General features: G+C 47.6%; 1 protein-coding gene across 3 annotated transcripts in view; it reads right to left on the bottom strand.

Annotated features, from left to right (window-relative positions):
- Positions 1-309: 309 nt before the first annotated feature.
- Positions 310-24,109, bottom strand: part of LOC115073097 (G-protein coupled receptor 4-like) — a 29,241-nt gene continuing 5,441 nt past the window's right edge. For 2 of the 3 annotated variants that reach the window (XM_029571261.1, XM_029571260.1), the window contains exon 2: positions 310-5,231. In XM_029571261.1, the coding sequence (XP_029427121.1) occupies positions 4,179-5,204 (1,026 nt within the window). In that variant the 5' untranslated portion in view covers positions 5,205-5,231 and the 3' untranslated portion in view covers positions 310-4,178. Of the gene's footprint in view, positions 5,232-14,067; positions 14,420-24,109 lie in introns of those variants that run through there. The other variant, XM_029571259.1, reaches the window with a different exon arrangement.

Below are 24,109 nucleotides of genomic sequence, written 5' to 3'. Positions count from 1 at the left end.
ATGCATATTCATTGTGGAGATCCTGAAAATCAGACCTATTTCTGACACTCCAGGACTGAGAGCTGCCAACCCCTTCCTAGGCACTTGAAAAGTGCAACCTGGCCATCCACCTCACAGCTGGCTTGCAGGTCCCAATGCAGTATATTCAATTTATTTTAACAGGCTGGTGCAAGAGGCAGGAAAAATAGTACAGTAAGGGTTTCCTGCAACGCTTCAGGCTCATTCCAGCTCTGGTGGTTTGTGGGGGAAGGGGGAGGGGGGAGGAAGAGACACACATCAACAATTCCCAGACATTTTCACACACAGAAATGATATATTTTCTCCTGCAATTTATACTTAACATTGTACAGAAAAATAAACCCAGGCAGCACCTTGCTCCTGGGGACACAGGCACAAAAACTTAAAGTTGGTACAGCCAGCACAGCAGGCATCTGTTAAAAAGAATAAAAGCCTCTTTCTTCCAATAAGCAACCTATTCTGGAGTCTTTACTTTAAGACTTCAGTGGTTGTTTTACAAACAGCCTCCTCGATAGGAGTACGAGGGAGCGTCTGCCTCAGGAGCACATGAGGTTTACCTCAAAGGACCACGCCCAGGGAGCTTTGGGAAACAATGAAAAATATCAAAAAATGAAGCAGACTTGTTCCTGGCTGAAACTACATCCTTCCAGTTACAAGGTACCCGACTTGTTCAGTTTATTAGTTCATTGGTTTGCTTAAAAATGCAGGAGTTGCTGGCCTAATAAAAGTAACGTTCAAAGCGCAGGCTGGGAGATCTGGCTGCATGCAGGGTGCATGCAGCCAGATCTGCCAGGGTCACCTGAACACCCTGGCTGCATGCAGGGTCACCTGAACACCCTGGCTGCATGCAGGGTGTTCAGGTGACCGCCCTGCTAGGCTTAGTGGCCATTTAGATAGCTATAAAGCTTGTGGTTAGATGTGGGAATCAGGGGTACTAAGGACAAATGAATAGACTGATGGAATAAGACATGTAAAAGAATGTGTGCTACATTCTGCACATTTTCTTTACCCATTCCCCATAATAGCATGCACATTACTACAGCATTAAAAAAGTGCACTTAGAAAAATAGGCAGAGTGGACATAAATCAGGATTATTTTGTGGCAAAACCATGATTTGTGCACCTAAAACAACTGAAAAGGCACACTAGACAGGTGTAAAGTTTAAGAGCAGCTTTTCTTCAGGGCAGGAACTTAGCACAATTGCCACCACTGTCTGGCTGTCATGAAGTAAACTCTGAAGCCCCTCTTGCTTCTGTGATTTGCTGTGCAAGACCCGTCATCCTCCCGTCACACTGCCGTCATGCAGCTCCTGCTGGCCAGCTGTTCTCCTGGGTCTTACACAAATCCACAAAAGCATGAGGCGACGACAACAATAAATAGTTGTACATACAGCAAGCACTACATGATGATGACAGTTGTGATTCAGAGATTATATAATAGATACTAGATAGCTGCCCATACAACAATTCTGTAGCTCTGGTTCCAGGCACCCTGAAGCTTAGGCTGGGTTTTGGGGGTTTTTTAGGTTTGGAAATTTAACTCTTGGGTCTGAGGCAGAGTAAAGTTAGCTCACGTTTCTGGGGCCAGTGTTAGTCTATGATGCTGGGGTTCCCAAATACGGTGGGTTCACCGTGGACCCGAAAGACCCAAGTCCAGGACGCCTGCATCCAGCAACTCCAGGTCGGGGACCATGCTGGCACCACACCATAGACTAACATTAACCACAGAAATGAGAGCTAACGCCACAAGTTACATTTCCAAGCCCAAAATCTTGAGTTAAGCCTTCAGAGCTTTAACATACTTCCTACATCAGGGTTAAACGCCAATACCTTCAATAACATTGGATTTGCATGTAGGCGGGCTAACATGTGCACAGTTCTTTTGCACAAAACTTGTTAGATCAAGAATAAAGGTTGCGCACAACAGCACAGGGCACCTTATTACATCCACCTATAAACAGGGGTCTTGTGCACTCATTTCCCCCAAGATGGGGGTAAGAGCTGGGTGGTGGATTAAGTATGGGATCCTGTATGCTTACTGAACCAAGGGGGGACAGGATAGAGTAGAAGAGGAGAAAGATGACAAAAATTGTCTTGGATAAGAAGCAAATCTCTTACAAAATCAGTCAGTCACACTTTATGGCTGGCAGCTGATCTAACCTTAGCAGTGTGAATGGGTCTTTTTATGCCATCATCTATGTTGCTGTGAAAGAAAAAAAAAAGTTGAAATTTGTGCCTGAAGACAAACACAGCCATACAAACGGAACGACTGTTACCAAGCGGAAGGTTGGCCATTCTAGATGGCCTACGTTCTCTCCCATGAAGGGGAAGCCACTCACCCCAGATCCGCTCTCTGAACTGCAGGCTTGAACATGCCCTGTCTACATGGGTCAGCTGAACAGCCTTCCTCGAATCAGTCTGCAGCCTCGAACAGCACGAAAAGCCTGAGGCCTACAGCTCCCCAAAGTCCGGCAATCACACTCCCAAGAAACAAGGAGAGAGGGCGAGGAGGAACGCGCACAGACAGACCACAGAGCTAGGGCTAAACAGAAACCAAGATCAGCTTAAAAAATTACACACGATTGCACTGACACAGAGCGTAGCTTGCACCCGTGACTCAGAGACCCCGATTCTGCACAGCCAGGTCTTCCTTCCTCCTGGGTGGCATCACCACCTCCTACTCCACCCCCACCCCTTCCACTCAGTGGAAATTTGTGGTCTTTCCGGAGCCCAAACCTTGAAGGTCCAAAAATGACAAGCGATTGTCGCATGCAATCACTTTAAATCTTCTGCCACCTATGCCATGAAAGGGCTGTGCGCTAAATGAATTTTAATTTTCTTGTTGCTGGTTTCAGGTTTTTGTTTTTTTTTACGCCACTCTACATAGAAACACTACAGATTCTTCTTAAAGCATTCCCCCCACCCATAAAAAGGTAAGCGGATTACAAACCATCTCTAGGCAGCTGTGGTTGGGTTAAAATACCGGAGGTAGGGAGCAAGTCTGCTACATATAAATAAAAAAATACAAAAACGCCAAAAAGAGTGAAAAGCCATTCTGTACAGAAATAAGTTAGAACACCACCAGCTGCCTAAACAAACAAAGATAAAAGTAAAACACATTTGTTCCTTTTGCATTTGCCTGTCTGTGGATCCTGTCCAGGCTGCGATGCCATTTACTTGGCCAGAGTGAGAACTGTCCAAAGAGGATATAAGGGAGCTTTCCTCACCGCACAAGCCCCCTTCATGGAAAATTTGGATGGTGACCCAATAAAAAAAGGCTACCCGAGTCTTTCCCTTGTTGATTTCTTGGCACACAGGACTACGAAACCCACACAGTTCTTCATTCAGGCACATCTTGGCCCTGGTTCAGTTCTGCTGGGTAACTAACAAGCCAGTTTTTCCCAAATGGCTCCAGGACGGGTCAGCAAGGCTGAGCCAGTTCTAGTCTAAGGATTCAGAGTCCAAAACATCGTAGACCTGCTAACCCTCTGATAACTGTTTGCAACGTGCATGCCCTTCTGTAAGGTGGTGCTGAGTATCTTGCTCTACACAGTTCGGATTCTCCCGACGGCCCCAGGAAGGCTGGGTGACATCATTTGCAAGCTGCGTGGTCATCCCTTTCCACTGTTAAATCCGTGGTCTCCTTTTTCTCCCAAAGCCCCAAACCAAGAGTAGGCAATTCACAAAGATGGACCATATGTGTAGCAAAGGCATAAGAGGAATCCACCACAGTAATTCACCAGCCCCACAGTTTGTCCCACAGCTCCCAGCCCAAATCATTCTGGGGTTTGTAGCTCTACCAATTAAATGTGAACTGCAAGACTGCACATCTCCCAATGCTTTGGACAAAGGAAAATTACAGGCAGTTCAAAGCAAAGAGTCCCACGGAGGGCTGGATGTTCTCCTTCCGCTTCTGTATCCATTTGTCTTTGTGAACACCAATGACCGTCTCTCTCTGAGGTACTGAGGGACTGCTACAGACGCTACACTTTAGCACAACCCTCAGTCTACTGACAACTGATCTTTCTGCGAATTCCAATCTTTTACAAAATGCTGTAATTATTCTGTTCAAGATCAAGAGGGCAATGCTATCAAAAGTCTGTGGAAGACAAAAGTCATGACAAATCACGATGCAAACTGAGTGGAGCACCACAATTTACTTACAGCCTAGTCTGTATTTTGAGCAGGCCTTTGTCTGAATTCGCCAGCACTCTTTGGTTACACACGGTTTTCAGGTACTGTTTTTTAGTCTGATCTGGCTTGCCCGTGCACCAGAGCCAGACAGTCCTTAGCTCCTCCGCCACATCTTGCTTCACACCGTCACTCACGAAAACGTTGAGGAAAGGATCCAAAGCGCTGCTGAGGCTGGTCAAGGCAAAGGAAATTCGGTAGGCTGGGCGAATGTTCACCTCAATCTGGCAGGTGCTAACACTGACATCACTGATGTAAGAGCGAATGAAGAGAGTCACATGGTAAGGGAAGTAGCAGATGATGAAGATGATGGTCATGGCCAAGAGAAGGCCAGTGATCTTACGTTTTTTCTCTTTGTCCAGGCCGGGGCTGCGGCGGATGACCTTAATAATAGAGCAGTAAGAAAACACAAGGAGCACAAAAGGAACCAAAAACACAACAAAGATGCGGAAATAGTTGATGTGAGCCATCCACCGGTCCATGGGATACTTCTCATAGCAGAGCTCCACATCTAGACTGGCATTGAAAAGCTCATCTTGGCTCAAGAAGACAGAATGCGAGCCGAGGACGATGAGCCAGATTATTGCGCAGACCAGCGCTGCCACTTTCATGCTGCGCAGTATCCTGGACTGCAGGGGGAAGGCAGTTGCTAAGAAACGGTCCATGGCAATGCAGCTGAGGAAGGCCATGGTGGTGTAGATATTGGCATTGAAGAAGAAACCAAGGATCTTGCAGCTGAGGGCCCCAAACTGCCAGTCCTCCCTGGCTGTGTAGATGATCCACATCGGGAGGGTGATGATATAGAGGAGATCGGAGGCACACAGATTGGCCAGGTACATGCCCAGGACATTCTTGTTCTTGATCTGATGGATGATCACTCCCAGCGCGGTTAAGTTCCCAAGAAGACCAACAAAAAAGACAATGCTGTAAATAACTGGAAAGAGAGTGGCTTCATATTTGGCAGGGAAGAGACACAATGTGCTTTCATTGGACATTTTCCGTTGAGGAATCCAGTCACCAACCTATAACAGACAAGAGAGAAAGAGATAGAATATGAGACACTCTGTCAACTTTCAGCTCATATGACATACCTCATGTGTTGAAAGAGATAAAAGTGCTATTCTCTGCCTCCACTAGCTCCCTGGTGATAATTGGAAAAGCTCTCTACCACCAACGTGTGCAGAAACAGAGAGGTCAGGACCATGCAGCTATAGGCAAAAACATGGAGAAAATTTTTTTTTCAAATTTCACGCATGTGGTTTAATACCCCAATATAAACATGCCCCCGGGAATGCCTCTCTCAATGTGCTATCAATTCGTGCATGTGTTTTTAGCCAATACATGGGGTGCAATAACAGAACAAACAACAGCAGATTAAGACCTATTGGTCCATCCAGTCTGCCTAGTTGAAGTTCCACCTCTGGTTTTCTACCCCTTTGGACAGACGAGCATATAAAAATTCCCCTACTTATCCCTCCTGCCCAAACTTGTAACCCTGTTCTTACCACAACCTTCTAGATCTGTCCCAACAAATCTGTTACAGTGCTGGCCTCCACCACCTCTCCTGGTAGGTTATTGCAGGCCTGCTCTTTGCCTTTTTCATTCTTACAAAATCGCTTTTCAATACAGTATCAAAGCAGTGAACAAATAAAATGTACACACACACGCACAATTACATAAAACTCAGGTCAAGCAGGGCCCCTAGGAAAACCTTTCTGGGTCATAGGCAGTAGAATATTATGAAGGACATTACCAACCATCAAACACCTCGCTGACGTTTGTTCGTTACTTTAAAACAAGACAAATCAGCTCGGTCACCATTTTATAACCTGTAGCAGCCCAAAAATAATCTTAATGAGCCCAGCAACATGACAAACGCACCTGAATTCCAGCCTTCGCTCCCTCCCCCCAAAAAAACAGAAGACCCACTCAAAACAGACAACACCCACACCCACACGATCCAGTCCACCTCAATAGCATGAAGATAGCAGTTCAGCGCTGAAGAAATATATGCAGGCCAGGTCAGATTAACGTAAGCCCCCTCTCCCCCGTGTCTCCTCTACCAGGGACTGTACCATCTGCCCACAGCAGACCCCAACTGCGCAGCCCCACCCATTCCTTTCAAAAATAACCCCAGAACGGGCAAGAATTGGACAAAAGCCTCAGTTCTTCTAAGTTCTCTTCTCCTGCAGGAAAGAGCAGGTCAGCATTTTTGGAAGCGAGAAATTTTTTTTTTTTTTTTTGTGGTTAGAGGTTGCCGTGTGGGTTTTGGTAACCTTGTGATTCACTCAACCTGAGGGACTCCGTGCCGACATGGCAGAAACCTTTTCAAGGCGTGCCCAGCTGGCGCCACTTCGGGGGGGGGGGGGGGGGGGGGGAAGCTGCTGCTCCAGTGCTCAGCCAGTGGGAAACAGCAGAGGCAAGGAGCAGATCCGAGCTCATGCAGTGGATGAAAGGGAACTCTTAGCAGAGAGGAGGAACCTTAACACCGGCCCAGAGGGAGCCCTCAAATCTAGAAGAGAACAGAGGGGGGGTCACAGGGAAGCACAGATTTATCATTTTAATGCTTCGGTTATATAATATGGATGCTACGCTAAAGAAAATGTAGCAAATATATATATATATATATATATTTTTTTTTAAAAGAATTACTTCAGTAAACTTCCTGTTGGAACACGGCACCCGTACACTGCTTAATTAGCATCAGTCTATCAACACCTTCAGCTCTGAAGGCAAATTCCTCCCCCTATTGGAGATTCCAGACTGGGGTTTGGTAGGACTGGGTCAGGACTCAGCCTCTGGTACTGAGCGTGAGCCCCTAATATATCTTAGGATGGACCTGGAAGGGCATCACATACAAAAGGAAGCCTGGGGTCTGTATCCAAGCAATAAACATCTTTGCCCACTACGGACCCAGGACATCAACTCGGGTGCATAGAAAGTGGCAAATCCTTAAAATAAAAAAAAAAAAGGAAAATAAATGTGGAAATCTCTTTCAGCAGGGATTGAAAGCGTCATTTTTCCTTCAGAAGACGCCTCCACGTTAGCTGGGTATAAGATATCACGTTATACTGCACTCCACCTCTGGGGGAGGGGAATATTTCCCACTGCTTCTGGTCTAGAGAGAGAGTCTCTCCCACACTGCCAGCGGTGTGCACAGTTTTCAATAAGAGAGAGATTCTGGACTGTTAACCACCCTGCAGGGCTGGCCACGTCCCAGATGGGCGAGGGCTTAGGATGCTACAGAGAGCATTCACAGCTCCTGGACGGGGGACGGAGAGCTGTGATCTGCGCTGGGGGAAAGTTGGATCATTTAGCTCCTCTCCCCCCCTCCCCCCCCCCATTTGGCAACAGTCACGCTGGCTTCCTAAGGTTTATCGTTTAAGACTGAGCTCCTTGTCTGCCCTTGTGCCTTGCCAACAAACTCCTCGCTCTTCTCTTTATGAGTTATCCGTCTTCTTTCTACAAAAGAGATTCCTGTTTAGTTAACAGCCCCTACCCTTTGGGATTCACTTCCCCCTGATATTCGTTTGGAGCCGCACTATTTGAAATTCAGGAAGGCAGTGAAAACCTGGGCTTTTAATCAGGCCTATGATAGCTAAACTAACACACTCACAGGCCGAGGAGTGCTGGATTTCAGCGCACAGTTTTAACGCAGGAAGGGAGGGCAAAGTTCATGACAGGCAGATCGGCTCCAGGTAAGCAGTGGGTAGCCACTGCCACTTAACCGGATAAGTACTGACACCCGGCTATCTGGTACCGTTCACCACTTCTTAAATGGATAAATACTGATCCGGCTAAGCAGCGCTAAACCGTGCCAGACAGTCAGATAAGTAGCCGTGGCGAACTTTGCTAGGTAGCTGGATAAAGCAGTACTTATCTGCAAAGGGTGTTTGACTTTTTTTTTTTTCACATTTTCTTCTCTCTTTTACTGGTTTTAAGTGCTAGCACAATAGCACTGCAAGCTTAACTCCATCTCGGACCCTGGAGTTACGTTTCCAGCATTAAGAAAACCCAAGTTAGGCCAGCGCACCTCTCTGTACTCATTTTGCTGCACTGGCAGCAAAGTTTACGCTCACAAAATAAGCGTTTAAATGCGGACAAAGCTGTGTGTTGGCCAGAACGCAGCTTTCTGCATTGGCCTGTCAGAAATTCAACCCATTACTCACCCACCTCCTTCAACCACGCTTCCACACTGGCGAACCTGCCCACCTCCTCCCACATAGAGCCTACACGTCTGTGCCATGTCCCGGATACTCGTTTCGTTTCCTTCATCCTCGTCAGATGTTGGTTCATCCAGTCACGGGGTCTGCTTTGCTCATGCCCGATTTTCTCCTGGTCTGTCCATCGTGAAGGGAGAGACCATTTGCCACCCTCTGTCACTGCAACTACAATGAGTTTCAGATTTTAAAACAGGAGGATAGATACAAGGGGGACCCTGGGAACGCTGCACCCTGCTGCCTCGTATCTCATCATCAGAAGTCTCCATGCAGTCCATCTTTAGCACTCATTAAAGTCAAGCTTGAATCTGGACCAAGTTGTTGGATATTTAGACAGTTTCGCTGTAATTTTAAGCATTCTGAAGAACAGTTGTTAGCCAGGAAGGCTGGGGAGAGAGTGCAATCCTTAGCAGTAACGAGAAATAGGAGTTACTTTTTGGGATCTGCCTGGCACTTGCGACCCAGCCTGGCCACTATCTGGAGAGAGCGTGCTGGGCTCTGTGAACCTTGGTCTGCCACTTATGTTCTTACGAAAAGGAAGCCTGTACACAACCCCACACATTTTCTTAGCAGAGTCCTTAGAGGAAAGCCTGTGGGGAAAAAAAACCCAACCCGAGAGTGCCTTTCAAACCTCAGTCAGTCATCGCCTGCCTCACTGTCTGCTGAGCACTGAGTCACTAGGGAAGTATCTCACGTGTGTCTGTGTGTGTGTGTGTGTGTGTCTGTGTCTGTGTGTACAAGGAGACAATGAAGCTTCTTCAACCAGGGGCTTCTATCAGGATAGAAAGCAGCACTTTAATATGCGGCCCAGCTCCCAAAACTGGTGCACTTACAATGCCAACCAAAAGTACCTCGTAATCACTGTGCAAACTCCCCATTAAAACCACAAACTGTCTGAGCAGAACAAAAAAAAAAAAAGTATTTTCTCTCTCTCTCTCACAGGGTTTTCTCCTAGCCACAGACACAAAAAGTTGCTGAATTGGCACAAGTTTGAAACTTGTGAGCAGCAGTAGCGCCAACCGAAGCTTTGACGCTGGCCATCGACAGATAGCGCCGCCACTCTTGTGGAAGGTTACGTGGACCAGGCTGAGAAGAAAGAGAAACAAAAATTAAATTTTCCCTGGAAAGGGATCCGTGAACGGCAAGAGGGGCCAGCCCCCTTCCCCCGAAGCGCTTTACGGATGATTTGGCCAAGAGAGACCTCATAGGCGTTCATGTCCTCCGAGCCCTGTCCAAAGGTTGGAAAGCAGCCTCCCCCGGCACTGAAGAAATGCTTGTCTTTTTAATTTTTCCTGCCCCCCCCCCCCCAGCTCCTTCCTGCTGCGTAACACCAGTAGGTGTGGCTACAGCTGGCGCGCAGCGATGGGAGCTCGGCGATGCCGCGCGGGGCTCCAGGGACCCTCCTGTTAATTCATTTTTACACTCATAGAGCGAGCCTGTCACAACGTGAAGCAGGGCTGGCCCCCAGCTAGGGCACCGCATGTAGCGCCGGGAGTCCGAGACCAGGAAAACACGGCAGAAAGGTGTGCAAGGTAACAAGAAGAGTCCCCGTTCCCGTCGATGCCCTCTGCCAGATCCCAAAGATCTCCCAAGCGCACCTCGAGGTGACGACCTCGCACACCGCAGCAGGAAGCTCTCTGGCCTGCTTCACTGACCTCAGAAATAAAAGCCCATGCAGGCTGATCAGTTCTTTACCTCTCTGGATCCGTGAGCATTTAAGACCCCCATGTTTAAGCCAGCACCACTCCCTCCCCCCCACCCAGGTCTTATCTACTACTTAACATTTCTATAGCACCACAAAGACTTCTCTTAATCCTGTTCCTACCACCGCCCTCTATATCTGTCTCCAGGGTGTTTAAATTTGGTTACAGGGTTGACCACCACCACCCACCTAAGCCATTTCAGGTCTCATCTTCCCTTTTTGTTCTTACAAGTGCCAGACTTCATCCAACACCCAGTCCCCTCCCAAGTTTTGTACGATTCCAGTCGTCTGGACTGCTGTTATCTGAAAGCTCACGTCATCCTGCGCACTTCTTCACACTGGGACTGTAACCCTGGCTCCTTAGAGGCTCAGTACTGCCACTCTCAGCCCAATGGCTTGCACTCTCCCCTCTTTGGCTCACTAAAAGTGCCAGGAATGAGCAAAACACCCGATCTCCCTCCTACCCGGCCGCTACCCTCTCCCGGGCCCTTTATCTGTCCCAAACACACTTCAGTTCTGTCCTGGTTATCATCTCTGGCAGGCAGCTGGAACCCTCTCACTGAATATTAAAGTGTTTCCTCAGCTTTCCTCTCTGCAACTTCAGATTATCACCCCTCGTTAATGAATTTCCTTCCATGGAAAATTTCACCTTCCTGTGGTTTTACTGAAGCCGCTCAAAATTCTGAATGGGGTTGTTTTTTTTTTTTTTTTTAAATGTTATATATTTCTCCTTCCCTCCAGCAAGGACATTTGGAGGGTCTCACAGGTTGTGCTGCAAAGTCTTCTATCATCTTAGTCAACTCGTCCACCTCTCAGATTCCTTATGAAGGCACAACCTGCAGAACTGGACCCAGCCATCAAGGCAGCGCCATTCTCAGACACGACCCCGGAGGGGGAGGAGCAGTGCCCCTGTAAGGTGGCATGAAGAGGGAGTCTGGAGGTGACCCCCACAGGGGACCGCGGGAAATGCCAACCGGGCTGGGGAGGGAAAGAAGGGGCTGCCTAGGGTTTCGGTTCACGTGGCAGCGGCACCAGAATAAGACTAAAGACATTTATTGACGGCAGCACATCCCTGTTCCATGCCCAGGTAATAGAGGATTCCTGGGGCTCTCCGGTTTGGCTCCTTGTTCTTTTAACCACTCTCCCTGCTGCCTTAGCTTTTTCCTGCCCTCGGCGAGGGCCTCCATTTGTCAGCACCAGATCCAGTTTAGCCTCCTCTCTAGGGGGCTCCTCCACCAGCTTGCCCAAAGAACATCCCTTGCAGGGCATCCAGGACCCTCGCCACTCCTAGCTGACCTCGCAGCAGATGGACTGAAGTCTCCTACAAGCAGGACCTTCCCGGCAACGCCCCGTATCTGAATCTGCCTCTCGTCCCGTGCTCTGTAATATTTCCATGTAAATAAAGCTTCTTCTAGGTTTTTTGGGGGCAATCCAGAGTAGTTCAGCCTCTCCCTGCACTCCCTTTTTATTTTGGTGGTTACTATTGTGTTCCTAAGATGGAGCAAATATCCCAAGCAAAGAAAAATGAGGGGAAACCCTTTACCGACTGCAGCTCTATCCACGACAATCCCTGCCACGGTGCCTCTGGGTCTGCGATTGTGTTCATAAAACTTTGAGCATTCGCACACCTGGCTCTCCACTTCCCTCTCTATATTTCTCCATCAACAACGTTGGCAGCTCTCTATTTTTGCTTGCTGTTTCCAGTTCAAACGCTGATCTAAGCAGGACTTGGAATGGCAGCTAAGGACCCTTCTTGGATGGAGGTAAATCGTCCCATTCCTAACGATCCTAAACCTCCCAAGTACATCTCAAATCACTTCCAGGCCAATGCAATACCCGCTCTCCTAACACACGCCCAGCCACCCCTCCTGGGTGCATGATGCAATGTTTAAACGAGGGGGGGGGGGTCACGCTAAAAAAGAGGCGCTGGGGGGGGGGGGGTATTGTGTGTCCCTAGTGCCTCCTTGGCATCGGGTGCCCAGGAAAGATGGCTGTCAGTGTGGGTTAGGAAAAACGGACACAATACGAGCGTCCGTTTTCTCCTGCTACCAGCACAATATACACGGCCTGGACCAGTTATCATTCGCTTCTGTATTGGGGCCCCAGAATTTATTTTTTTTTTACCTGACTCTGCTTTCTGTGGTTCCTCCTACTTAGGATGGCCATGATACTAACAGGAGGAAGCACAGAAAGCGGGATATTTTTGTTTTTCCTCAAGGAGCCCTCGAGCATGGCATAAGATTTGCTGCATTGGCTGTGCAGGAAACCTTTTGAATCGCGGGTAATAGTTCATAGCCTCAGCTACATGGAATTTACACCTGATGAGCGTTATTAGCTCTGCAGTTGGTTTGGACGCGCAAATCACCATATTTCATCGAAGGGGGGGGGGGCGACACCCCTCCAAAACGCGCATCTAACCACACGCTAGCGGCAGCGCACGGGCCCCCTCTGTGAGAACAATTCTTTCTGCTCCCCTGTTATAGGGAGGCAGCACTTTTAAACCCCACTGGCTCGTCACTCGTACCTAAGTGCAAGAGAGACATCCCCGTTCTCCTTTCGCACTTCTGCGGCCGATCTCTGGACTTTAAGCCCAGGCTCATGGAAGGCAGAGCTCCTCTCTCCCCCCTCCCCTGTCAGAATCTGTAAGCCTTTCCTTTTGGGGGGGGGAGCATCTGCCATCTCTTCTAAGGTCCTTAGGACAGCAGCCTGCCTTGCTAATCGGAAGCCCTGCTCATGAGGAATTTTCAGCAGAGAAGCGGGACAAAGGCAGGCGTCCAGGTTCCCCCCTGAGCTTGCAGTAAGGACGATTCTCCTCCTCTCTGGAGCTTTCTACTCTGGCGGCTGGATGGAGCAATCCCCGGCTTCTTCTTTGTTACTATAGCTCAACGCCAACTTTGTTAACTTCCTTTTCGAAGTCAGACAGCCGAGCAGGGATGAAGCAACCTCAAAGCTGCCACACGGTTTGTATTAAGACTAGAGGTAGCAGTAAATCAGGAGATTGCGCGCATACCTAACAGACCCTGGTTTACGAGCGCCAGGCCGTTGTGTACCCTAAGCAAATCCATTTGGAGACAAAAGACAAAGTAAAGTGGTAACTGCCTATAAAATTCAGGCTTATTCTTCTAGACAAGAAGCGATAGCACAAGTCAAGCATAGTAAACCCAAGTGTGTATGTGAGGGTGGGAGGTGTTTACTACTGTGCAGTAATGATATATGTACATTTTACTGAGCAAATATAACCCTGGCAAGCGGGGTGGGAGTGAGTTGGGATTTTCCCCGGGCAATAAAAGACGCCTCGTTTTCCTGCAGGGTCTGGTCCTCCCCCCCCCCCCAAACCTACTTTTAAGGATGCATCGGACTCTTGCACCTGTTTACTTTTGTAAACACTCCGGCGATTTCTCCTCTTCGGGTGCCTGATAAACTTAACTAGAGGCGGATGAGAAGTGTGACGACCTGGCTACTTGCAAAATGCAAAGCTAGGAGTTCATCTCGCTACAAACAAAATATGCATTCAGATGTATAAGGATTTTTTTTTAATTCACTTGTTGTGACCCACACCCCCTTCAGTGGCATTTGGAGCACCTGCATTTCTTCAGAGTTTCTCTTTTTAAAAAATGCATTGGTCAGTCCTTGCAATTTGGCTACTAAAGTTTTGCTTTTGGCATTTTTAGCGAGCCCACGGGCTCTGGCACCTTGTTAATAAAGTTGTAATCTCCTCCTGCACTGATCAGAGCCCTCGCAGAAAATCCCAGGTGCATAGCTCCCGTCCCGTTTGCCCTCTGGCTGCGCCCTCAGTATTCAAGCCTTAAGGATCTTATGCCAGCACAATAAAATAAACCAACTCCATGAGGCTTGACCCAGACTTCCTTCCACGATCGCCTGCGATGGCCACACCTCAAAGGTCTTCAGCAGTGCAAAGTAAAGCCAGGACCTTACCTGCCCTGACCTGTGCCCCGGTTAGGAGGCTCCTCTCGGCCCGGAAGAAATGCAGGGCGCAAAACCGTCAGATTACCCAGCTGGCAGCTTCTCCTCTTCTTGCATCGCTTCCCCCGACCCAAGAAGACGCAGTCAATCCCACCCCAGGAGACGGGGGAGGGGCTGAGCCTTCCTGCAAAACACGAGGAGAGGGCCTGGGAGCCGCTCCTTCTCCACGGGGAACAAGTGCGGGTCAGGGAGGGGCCACCCCGAGCACGCGCCGCTGCAACAACACACAAGCAGCCGCAGACCGCGTTCCGGTCTTCTTCCTAGGTCTCCTTTCTTTCTTTCTTTGTCACTGGACACGCCCACCGTAAAACACCGCCTTTCGTGTCCCTCTGGGCGGGGCTTATGGAAGAGCCCACCGCACCCAAATCGGGGGTGCCAGCTGACGTCACCGCCACGCTTGGGGGGGGGCTTTGCAAACCGATTTTGGGGATGCGTGCGGGAACGTTTCTAAAACATTTCTGGTCTTTAAAAAACAAAACAAAGCCATCACCTCAAGAAATCGAGAAAAGATGTCTTAATGATTGCTTTAAAAAAAAAAAAAAGTCACAAAGAAAGAGAATAATGCTGATCACAATATTGCTTTAACAAAACTACAACTGTATCCTTGACACGCGAGTATCTTAGTGTACTTCCAAAATTTAACTACAAATTATGAGGCTATTGTCCATTTCTGGCCGGCTAGCACCGTTATCCGGTTAAACTTAGCTGGTTAACTTTAAAACACTTCTTTAATGGTGCTAAAATTATCCGGATAAGGTGCATCTCTCAGGAACGCACCTGACGTAGCCAGATAACAAATTGTCTGACTTTCTCAGAGACTGTCAGACGGATGGGATCTTTATTGTATCCAAGTTAACAGTACATATAAGGTAGTACTAGTACAGCACCACTTCAAACATAGTTTACAAAACGGAAGATAGATAACAGTAAATGTTTTAAACCAACATACGTACAAAATACACTGCTATCCCACAGATAAAATCCAAAGCCGGTCCCCCCACAATCTTGATTCATTACTATCCCTCCCCCAATCTTCCCAAGAGAGAAATTATAAAACAAATAGTAAATGTCCATATAAACAGTAGGGTTGCTCCGGGGATAGCCAAAGCAGCTTTAAATCCTGGCTTCTGTCCAGTTAAGAGCCCTACTTAGCCGGTCAAACGCTGAATATGGGGCCTCCATGTTTAGTAACAAAAATATAATTAAGTTACCGCAGTGCAAAAAGCAAACTAAGCGTTTTTGTTACTTAGTAGCTGAAAAAGTTACTGATTATACTGATAAGGGGTAGAGCTGTTGGCGTGGCCCTGACTGCCTAGCTGGGTTTTTCCCTTTCAATATAAAGATCAAGCTGAGGTCACAGCCCCAACACAAGATGCTGCACTCATTAGCTGGGGAGCAGGATTTTCCTATCCCACTATAAAAGGAGAGCTTAAAGGTCGATTTTAAAAGCCCCTACCCCCGCCAAAGCTGGGCCGACACATGCCAAAAGCATACGCATGAATCTCCCGGGATGCACACAAATCAAAAACCTTAAAAGGGGGCCTGGCATGTGCATTTTGGGAAGTAACTTTGAAATGTGCACAAGTGGGCATTGGGTCCCCTCCTACATAACTTTACTTCTGCTATAGTATTAAGATATAAAAAACTAGACAAGTCAGCGGGGTTTTAAGGGTCGGGATTAAAAGGGTAAAAGGGAGGCTAAACAACAGGGGGGGGGGGGGTGTTTAGGAAATCCAAACCATTAACTGAGCAAACTGGGGAAAAGGGCTATTGTGTCAGCGCGCATATCTAATAAAATCCCTCCCACTTACGCGGCAGAGCTGCATTTGTGGGCGCTCATATAAAATTGTGCACGCATGTACGTGCCTATAGCCGATCATTCATGCATATGCGTGCGTGTATACTATAAAATGGCCACGTCGCTGGGCGCGAGCCGGCACATGTATGTACATGTGCGCCTGCGCGGCTTAATGAAAGTTACCATCCCCGTGTTTAAAGGCCTGTGGACCTGCTGTAGTAAACCATGAGTAAAGCATGTGAGCTAAATTTTAGCTCATATTTTCTTTACCCACAGAATAAAAATTCAGTTAATTCCCATGCAGTAAGTTAACAGTCTGCTAATGCAAGCCAAAAATGTGTGCAGAAGCCATGTTTGGTGCGCATATGTTATGATTTATGTCTATAAAACACATTTTCGGCACATAAAAAAAACCCAACGATTTGTGCACATAAAAAGATTTGAGTACAAAGCATAGTCTCCGTGCATGGAACATGCTTTATGTGCAGAAAACTTCATTTGTGCACACATTGTGCTTTTGTGTGTATAAATTCAGAGTACAGGAACTCCAAGTTCAGCTCAATAGATTTAACATTAGCCCAGCTCTGACCAGGAGTTAAAAGGTAGATTTTAAAAGCCTTCCACGAGCAAAAATGGCCATTTACATGCGTAAGTGGCCCGAGCAGGAGCTATGTGAATTTTAAATAGCCAGGAAGGGCGTGCGTACATAGCAGTATTGTACAAATAAACTCCTTTTCATCTCTTATAAGGTCAAAAATTCTTTAATGAGGTCGATTTTACAATGGATACCTCTGAATGTGTCTGTAACAACACCCCCCGAAAACTCACCCTGAATCAAAGTGCCCCCTTACAATGGTCCATATATAGAGTATCAGACTGATCTCTCTTTCTCTCTCTCCCTCCCTCTCCCCTTCTTCTTCTCTCTCTCGCAATGTTCTCCTGACACGTATGTATGTGCATAGAGCTCCAGACATGCACACATGGAGAGGGTTTTATAACCTATGCAAGTAGGTTATGTTTTTGTGTGCAACTAGATACGCATGTTTATGGGCGCATGCGTGGCCCTTTTAAAATTTACCTTAAAATGTCCAGCATTTAGAAACCAAGCAGTAATCCTGCACACCTCTCTACAGCAGGGAGTAATAGCTATTGTCTTCATTAACACGAGATTTAAATGAAGGAGCGCTGCATTTGTATCCACATTTTTAGCATACAAAATTCCTTGTTCCATCAAGAGTAAAGTCTGCACCCAAAAACTGTGCACATTTGCTGGTAAAACTGCACACAGCCCAGTGCACCTCGTTATATCAGGGCCCCCATTATGAACCTACGTAGGCTGCCTTGAGCATCATTTGAAAAGCAGGCTTAAATTAAAAAAAAAAGAACGGAAAATCTGAGAGTGCTGCAGAGCAGAGCTTCAAAAGAGCCCCATTCAGGAATCACAGTGAAACATGCAGGCATGAATACATGAGCAAATCCTCATCAGCCCCGTGCATGCAGCTCACTGATACATGTAAAGGATGAATACAGCATGGACAGCTGTTTGAGGAAGATTTAAAAAAATCAGGAAGTATTACCCCAGGATAAGGTGAACCTCTTATTCGACAAAAAAAGGGGGGAAGGAGGGCAAAAAAGGAGGAGATGATAGATAAAATTCAAGAAAAGCATCAGGAAACTGTTTAGCAATCTCTTGGTTGGTTTTCTGTTCAGGCATACGTCTCAAAACAGAGAAGCGGATATTGAGGTTTCAGGGAGCAGCTCACAATCTTTTAAGGGAATCCTGTATCTGTCGCCCACTTCCCCCCTCCCCTCCCAGGTGAGTGGATTTAAAAGAGCATCAGACCCAGTCTTTGCTGGTATCCGAGATACAAGAGACAGACCCCCACTGCCTCTGTGATTTCACCTCCTCCAGCAGGCCCTACCTGAGCCTCAAGCAGACAGGAAGGCAATCAGCTGAGAATATTATGGCAAATAGCAGCCCCGGGAGCCCCCTCCTGCCACCCTCTGGCACGTCCAGGTCCTGCCCTCTTGAAACGCTCCTTCTCTCTTAGCGCATTCCCACGGGAGTCCAAAATGCCCTCTCGCACCAAAACCACCCCCTGAAAAATGGTGACTCAGGAAAGAGCCCTCCCTCCGCTTCCGAATCCGGATCCACTCACTTGAGTGAGTGGAGGTGGGGTTTGGTGCTCCATCGGTCAAATGAGCAGCTAGAGCCCAACATCTCAAAGGGCTCCCCCCTCCAAGGTCTCATCCGTACCCAGTGAGTGTAGCTACTCGGGGGTGGGGGGGGGGGGGGTGCTATTTGCACCGTGGCTGGAGCGGATGCGGCAATGCTGTGCATCATAGCTAAAGTGTGCGTCTATGGCCTTTCTCGGAAAATTTCACACCTGTATGTTTTTTGGAAACGGTCCATGGAGGGAGGGGGAGGGGAGGGGGGATGGTGGAGAGGAAAAACGCAAATATTCAGGTGAATGCACAAAGGCCTAACCACAGCTCCCCAAAGGTATGGAGTCAGAAACTCTGTTTCAAAACAAAACAAACAGAAGATGTCAGCTGAAGAGCATTTGCACAAACACATGCAGGGCATGATCTGATGGGTGCAATATGATCAAACCCAGTACAGAAAACAAATAAACCGGTTTCCCTGCCATGGGAACCTATCCAGAGTCTAAGAATGAGCAAAGATGAAAGGGGTTTCTCCCATCCATCCCATGGCCATGGCCACAGATAGACTGAATGAATCCTGCCTGGCCAGACTTTCATAAACTGGCAAATAAGACTATGGGCAGAGCCCCTCCAGTTTCTGCAGCAGATTTTTTGAGATTTTGCAGAAAGAGTGGCAAATCTGTATACAGATTTACATCTCTAACTATGCAAAAAAAAAAGTCAATTTTGTATTGAAGACCTTTCATGTTGTTTAATTTTAAACAATATTTAAATTATATACGAATACAACACTTACCAAATTAAAAAATTTGCTATTTATCAAGTAAAGACATATATGGCCGAATTTTAAAAGTGCACGGCGTGCAATGCGCTGATATGCGTGGGGTGGCCGCGCGCATTTTCAAAAGGACCCAGCCATGCGCGAAATTGCCGATACGCGCACCATTGCCAGGCTCTGAAAAAGGGGCAGGGCGGGGTGGGACGGAGCTGTTGTCCCGGGGAAGTGCTCGCTGGCAGTCGGCCAGCGCGCACAAACTACTTCTGCTCCAAGGGAGCAGTAAGCAGTAAAAATAAAAAATTTGCGGGTTGGTAGGTAGGGGGTTAGGGGTCGGGGTGGAGAGGGGTAAGGGAAGGAAGGTTAGGTAGGGTCAGTGGCGGATTCACGATGTCGAACCAGCCCGGGTATTCGCCGCCCAGGCCGGCCCAGGACATATCACGTGGTCTGCCGAGCGCAGCTCCGTCACGGCCACGCACGGCAGACCACGTGACTGGAGCGACCGGCCCACCGGGGGATGCCCGATCCCCCCGATAGGCCAATCCGCCCCTGGCTCTGGGACCCGCTTACAGGAAATCTAAAGCTGCCCGAGGGACTGTCCCTCCCCCCCCTCCTGGGGCAGGACAGGCAGCCATGGCTTCATGCAGTCCTTTTCAAAGTTTGCACCATCTTGCCCCGCCCACGATATGCAGCTGCCTCTGGGTCTGTATGGCTCTTTGACAGGCCGATGCAATAAGACGTGTTAAAACAGGGGCTTCAGCACCCGTTTTCCTAACACACACGCAGCCACATCCCCTGGGTGCCTGATGCAGTATTTAAATGAGGGGATGCGTTAAAAAAAGCAGGTGCTAGGGAAGAATTGTGCATCCCTAGCACTCGAGTGCATCGGGCACAATTGTAACAGGCGCTCAATATGAGCATCCATTTTTATCCCCTTCTGGCCAATTTTGCTGAGGTTGTTGAAGTCGCCCATAGCTAAGCGCCCCTTGCTATGGTCGCCTAAATTGTGCATCCAGAGGATTTTTTTTTTTTTTAATCACATTTATTTTTCAACACAGCAAGCAGTAAATTTAAGTGTCACAATGATACAGAAGTAGGAGACACCACAGAGGACTGTATTTTTTAATTTCTCTGAATTCCTTGATTCGTGGATTGTCTTAATGCCACCTCCGGGCTGGAGTTAAATTTGCTGTGTTAAAAAAAGTGTGCATTGGGTGCCCAGTGATTTTCTGCATTGAGGAGGTGATAGCTTAATAGCCTCATCGACATGGAATTGGCATGTGATGGGCGCTATCGGCTACACATTGGCTTGGGTGAGTGTTTTGGACGTGCTAATCTCCTTATTTGTATTGGGTGCTAGTCTAGCGCTTCCAAAATGTGCATAAATCAGGCATTGGCCCTGGCTAAGCCTGTAATCTCAAGGGTTAGCTGGAATAGCGCAGGAATCTAAACTTCGGGCTCCTCAAACTTGCTAAAAGCACCTGTAGGGAGCCAGATCAGCAGGGTGGAAGGAGGAGGCGTCAGAGGGATCCTGGTTTTAACTTACACTGGGTCACAGGAAAAAAAAAAAAAGTTTGAATAAAACCCTGGCTCACTGGACTTAGAGACATGGAGATCATATCTGCATATCCTAGTATAAAAGTTTCCATGCATTCATAACAAGGATGAATACTTGCCCTATACATTTACATACAGAAGGAGATAATTTGTTTTTTATTATGCCTGGATGTGGTGCAGAGATACAGGAGCCCCGGTTCGATTTGCTTGTGATGGGGGTGGGGGAGGGGAGATGTGACATTTATTATAGTATGATCAAAGCATGTTATTGTTTGTTAGGTTTCAAACGTCATTTAAGTCCGTCCTTCCCCTCCCCCCCGCAACAAATGTTACTTTATGCTATAATCTCATCGGTGACAGCAACCATATGGTCTCATTCCTGTGCTGTGCAGGCCAAGTCGCTAAGATATCCCCTAAGACTGGAGCTCACGACCCCCCCCCCCCCCCTATGCCTGACTACACCCGGTGACCTCCTCTCCTCACTTCCCACTTTCTTATCGCTTAAAGACTTCAGCTCTTTGGGGGAGCGATCACAACAACTCTGGCCAGACGAGGTAATTACCTGTCTTTGATTCCCTTGGCTGTTCAGTTGGGCTTTGCACACAATAAGAATTAGAGTACTTAAGGGTGGCGGGGGAGGCCCAGCACTGCCGTCCGGGTGGGAGGGAGGTGGCGGCCCCTCCCTGCAGCGCCGAGGGTGGTGGTGGTGCCCCCTCCAGCCCCTGGGGACAGGAGAGCTCCTTCCGCCACGTGGTCATAACTATAATCTGGGGAGGAGGGAGGGAGCGGCAGAGAGAGAAACCCCCCCCCCAGAAACCTCCGAGTGCCGCCACAGCACAAAAGAAGAGAGAATGGACGCTGGAGAGATGTGTGCATGGGGGGGGGGGGGGGGGACGACGACGGACGACAGGCAGGAAGCTGAAGGAGTGGGGGAGTGCATGAAGAAGGGAAAGGGAAATATACTGGACAGGGGGATAGAGAGAAGAAGTACTGGGAGCAGTGGGCAGGGGGTGAGAGACGGGGATCCTGTGCCAGAGCTGGGGGTGAGGGGGCAGCCTGCCAGACCGAAGGTTTGCTTTCTGCACCAGCGCTGAAGGAGATAAAAGGGCACAACCGGTTTCCCCCCCCCCCATCATGGCTGTGACTAAAGAGGCAGCAGGGACTGGGAAAGTCGCTCTCATCTCTCCAGCGTGACCTGCAGCAGACCACGTCTGCTTGTCCAGCCAGAGTCCAGGAAGACATTTACCGGGGGCTTGGCCTCTTCCCTTCTGCTAAAGGGATTCCTTTTCCCTGCAGGAAACCCAGCAGCTGCAGCTTTACTGCCAGGGGCTGGGCAGCCGACAGAAGCTCCCCCCACCCAAGAATAACTCCCTGCATGATAAAAGGGGCGGGTGGGTGTGCGAGAAGCATGGAGAGAATCAAAAGAAGAGCAGAGGCCATGACAATCAGTGGGTGGGGCTGGCTTGGCAGAATGCACTGGGTGTCCAGGCTTTACTGCCAATGCAGCCAGGAGAACTGTCCCGATTATTGCTCTCTCATGCAAACCCCATGCTAGTGATGGCATTAGCTATTGTTCCCCTCTCCTACCCATCCCCCCTTCAGTGCAGAGGTGCACTGGCTTACCTGGTGCTTTTTTTTTTTTTAGCATTGGAAACTTTACTGCTAGTATTGGTCTACAGACTTATTTTTTATTTATTTTAAAAATATTTGTTTCGCCTATAATAAAACAATCATGCTAGGTGAATTACAATCAATAAAAACAACAAAAATCAATTACAAATACATAAAAATCATAAGAAATAAAAGAAACATTAAAAATATTACATTCTTATGAACGAAAAGCCTCACACAACAGAATTCTTTTTAACCGCATCGTTTACCATGTGATTGGCCACACATTTCCGAACCGCATCTATTACCCCTTATACTGTAAGGGGTAATTATTTATTATTATACAGAAAAAGAAGGAATACTATGCAAACAAAATACACCATTTTCAATATGATGCCCAGGCCCTTTTCGCTTACGTATCACAAATCACTAAATCAACCTCACCACCTATTCCAGATGAACAAGCTCTCTCAAAAGCTATAGAACTCGCTTCTTACTTCCAACAGAAGATCTTAAATACCCTTGCCCTCCTTCCTACAAATACAACTCCCATCAAGTCAGGTGAGAATTCCAATTCTCTAAATAGACCCAAATTTGACTGTTTCGAATCAATCTCCACCAAAGAGATTGAATCCCTTCTAAAAAAACTGAAACCTTCTAGCCATCCGGCTGCCAATATTCCATCGAGACTCCTGCTTCTAATCCCAAACTTGATCTCAGGACCTCTGACCAGCATAATAAACAGCCTCCTATCCCAAGGAAGCTACCCAGACATCCTAAAAACCGCTTCACTCAAGCCCCTCCTCAAGAAACACAATTTAGACCCAAATGTACCAGCAAATTTCAGACCCATCTCTAACCTCCCTTTCGTCGCTAAACTAACGGAGAAACTGGTAAACACACAGCTTTCTGACTATCTGGAAGACCACAAGATCTTACACTCTTCGCAATATGGTTTCCATAAATCACGCAACACTGAAACCCTCCTCATCTCACTAACAGACCATATTATTATGGGGTTAGATAAAGGACACTCCTTCTTACTAGTCTTGTTAGACATTTCGGCGGCTTTCGACACCGTCAATCACACCATCCTGTTGGATCGCCTAGCAGATATAGGCATCTCTGGATCTGCGTACAACTGGTTCAAGTCCTTCCTCAGCAATAGGACTTACAAAGTCAAAATCAATAATAAAGAGTCACCCCTAACAAAATCCAATCTTGGCGTACCACAAGGATCTTCTTTATCCCCAACCCTCTTCAACATATACCTCCTCCCCCTCAGCCAAATGTTAACAGATCTCAACCTAATTCATTATCTGTACGCAGACGACGTACAGATTCTAATCCCCATAACAGAATCAATCTCAAAAGCGCTCACCCATTGGAATAACTGCCTACTATCCATCACCAATCTACTCAACAGCTTAAACTTGGTCCTCAATGCTTCTAAGACAGAGCTTCTTCTCATCTCCTCAAATGATAACAATATCCACCAACCAACACCACTCAACTCTCACATCACATGTAAGCAGGTTAGAGATCTTGGGGTGATTCTAGACAACCGACTAAACCTAAGGAAAATGGTCAATACAACAACGAAAGATTGCTTTTACAGATTACAGGTCCTAAAACGACTTAAACCTCTCTTATTCTTCCAAGACTTCAGGACAGTCCTCCAAGCGCTACTGTTCGCCAAAATAGACTACTGCAGCGCCCTTCTACTAGGACTTCCCAAATCTACTACTAAACCTCTGCAGATGATTCAAAATGCGGCAGCAAGATTGTTAACCAGTACCAGCCGCTACGAACACATATCACCAATTCTCAGGAACCTACACTGGTTACCAGTAAATTACAGAATTCTATACAAATCAATCACCTTAATCCATAAAACCATCCATCATCAACTTCAACTTGACCTGGAAATACCTTTCAAACTCTACTCCTCTATCAGACCAACTAGAGACATTTACAAAGGCACTCAATGTTCCCCCCACTAAAGCCACACGCCTCGCTACGACCAAAGACAGAGCCTTTTCGATAGCAGGCCCATCGATCTGGAATAGTATCCCATCAAACCTCAG

The sequence above is a fragment of the Rhinatrema bivittatum genome, chromosome 11, assembly GCF_901001135.1.
Source record: "Rhinatrema bivittatum chromosome 11, aRhiBiv1.1, whole genome shotgun sequence".
NCBI classification, from domain to species: Eukaryota; Metazoa; Chordata; class Amphibia; order Gymnophiona; family Rhinatrematidae; genus Rhinatrema; species Rhinatrema bivittatum.
The sequence above is the reverse complement of the archived record's forward strand: the minus strand, read 5'-3'. Positions and strand labels throughout refer to the sequence as shown.